Below are 1,979 nucleotides of genomic sequence, written 5' to 3'. Positions count from 1 at the left end.
ACCGTGGGAGCCCGAGTGTCACCTGTGATCACCGTGGGAGCAAAAGGGTCACCGTGGGTGCCCAAGGGTCACCTGTGATCACCGCGGGAGCCCGAATGTTAGCTGTGGTCACCGTGGGAGCCCGAGGATCACCTGTGATCACCGTGGGAACCCGAGGGTCACCTGTGATCACCGTGGGAGCCCCAGTGTTAGCTGTGATCACCGTGGGAGCGTGAGGGTCACCGTGGGAACCCGAGGGTCACCTGTGATCGCCGCGGGAGCCCAAGTGTCACCTGTGGTCATCTCTCAGTGCTCTCGGTCCAGGTCTCCCTGCTCAGATCCCCCCAGGGCCACGGGCGCCCTCACCCCGCTCAACCAGGCCCAGCTGCCCACCACCCTGACCATCACGCACCGGCAGGACGCGATCGAGCGGAGGGGAGGCGCCCCCGCCCGTGGGTTCGGATCCGCGTCCCCAGCCGGACACGCAGGAGGGGCGCTCGGCCGACCCCCGCGGACACCGACCCCGCAGGCGCCGCGGGGAGAATCGCTAAGAAATAAACAAGGGCGGCGAGGCGCCGGGGAGGCGCGGGCCCCGGGAGACCCGCACGAGCGGGGGCGGGAGGAGCCCGGGCCCCGGGAGACCCGCACTACCCGCGGCGGGAGGAGCCCCGGCCTTTGTGTCCCCGAGCTCGGCGCCCTCACCGCGCACCCCACGACCGCCGAGGCGGACAAGCCTCCACTGCCGACATCGCACGCTCGCGGACCCCGCGGCTCGGAGGCCCCGCTCCGGGGTGGGCGCTCCCGGGACTGGGGAGGGGGCGGGCACGGGGACGCGAGGAGAACCAAGACCCGGGCCGAACATCACCTGCGGTGGGAGGCGCCGCTCCGCCGTCGCCGGGCGCGCCGGGACCTCGAGCGCCGCGATGCCGAAAGTGGCAGTAGGGTCGCCGACAGGGACCCCCGGGCGCCCCAGCCGAATAGGGGCAGTCGATGGTCCGGAAGAAGCCAGTGGAGCGTAGCATGGTCCGTCCCGCGGCGGGGCCCCTCTCACTGGCGCCGCGGTCGCCGCCGCTCGCGCCTCACGGACCCCGCCGCCGCCATCTTGCTCCGAAGCCCCTGGAGGCCCCCGGGACGGCGCCGCAAGGGACCCTGGGAGGAACTGTCCGCAGCGCGCCTGATCAGAAATGCCGGCCCCTGCGGCACCGGGAGGGGTCATGTCCAGAAAAAGGGGCCGCGGAGGAAGCTACAGAGGGCAAAGGGCGCCCCGCCTGCAGCCTCCCAAAGCTTCTGGGGCGCTTCCCGGGCCTCCGCGGCCGCAACACCGCCATCTTGAGCCCCGATGGCGACAAAGCTGTCCGCGGCGCGCCTGACGAAAATGAGACCCGCAGGACCCGGCGAGTCGCTTCCTGTCTTACAGCGCCCTCTAGGGAACAGGGGTGGTGTTACTCGTAGACCGGGAAGCCAGGCCTTAGCTACGCTGTTCACACTCTGAAGCTCCCAACTCCCAGGTCTACAGCTTGCTCCTAGTATGACTCTTGCCACCAGTTGATCCTCTAAGTCTTCTGCAGAACTCTTGTTCCCACTTACGCCTTCCCCAATTATTGGATGCCTGTTGTCACTGTGCCATCCTCACCATCTCAGCCACAGGCTTCGGATCTGTTGATAGGATCACCCTGAGTCATGCTTCACTCGATGTCACCTAACAGCAGCACTGTCACTGTACATATTTCAACAGATGTGCTCACTCTGCCAAGAAATCTGCAAGACAGCAACAGGGCCAACTGACTAGAAGGGATCAGTATTTGTTCCCATTTAAAAAAATAAATAAATAAGAAGCCAGAGAGTCGGCATCCAATTTCCAAATCAATAAGACAGTTGGTTTAATTGCTATTGGAAAATGCTTGTCATTCCTCTGTAGCATCTGGTCCCCACTGGACCCTCATCATTTCCTTCACCTGCTCCCCCCACCGACCAAACTGTGCAGTTCTGCAACTGCATCC

General features: G+C 65.0%; 1 protein-coding gene across 1 annotated transcript in view; it reads right to left on the bottom strand.

Moving 5' to 3' along the window:
- Nucleotides 1–1,019, bottom strand: part of REXO1 (REX1, RNA exonuclease 1 homolog (S. cerevisiae)) — a 27,257-nt gene extending 26,238 nt beyond the window's left edge. Inside the window, exon 1 of the mRNA XM_006897988.1 lies at nt 845–1,019. Within this exon, the coding sequence (XP_006898050.1) occupies nt 845–1,001 (157 nt within the window). The 5' untranslated portion in view covers nt 1,002–1,019. The remainder of the gene's footprint in view (nt 1–844) is intronic.
- Between the last annotated feature and the right edge of the window lie 960 nt (nt 1,020–1,979).

The sequence above is a fragment of the Elephantulus edwardii genome, unplaced genomic scaffold (assembly GCF_000299155.1).
Source record: "Elephantulus edwardii isolate Elephantulus edwardi_28Jun2011 unplaced genomic scaffold, EleEdw1.0 scaffold00217, whole genome shotgun sequence".
In the NCBI taxonomy this organism is placed as follows: domain Eukaryota; kingdom Metazoa; phylum Chordata; class Mammalia; order Macroscelidea; family Macroscelididae; genus Elephantulus; species Elephantulus edwardii.
This window is presented reverse-complemented; position numbering and strand designations above follow the sequence as displayed.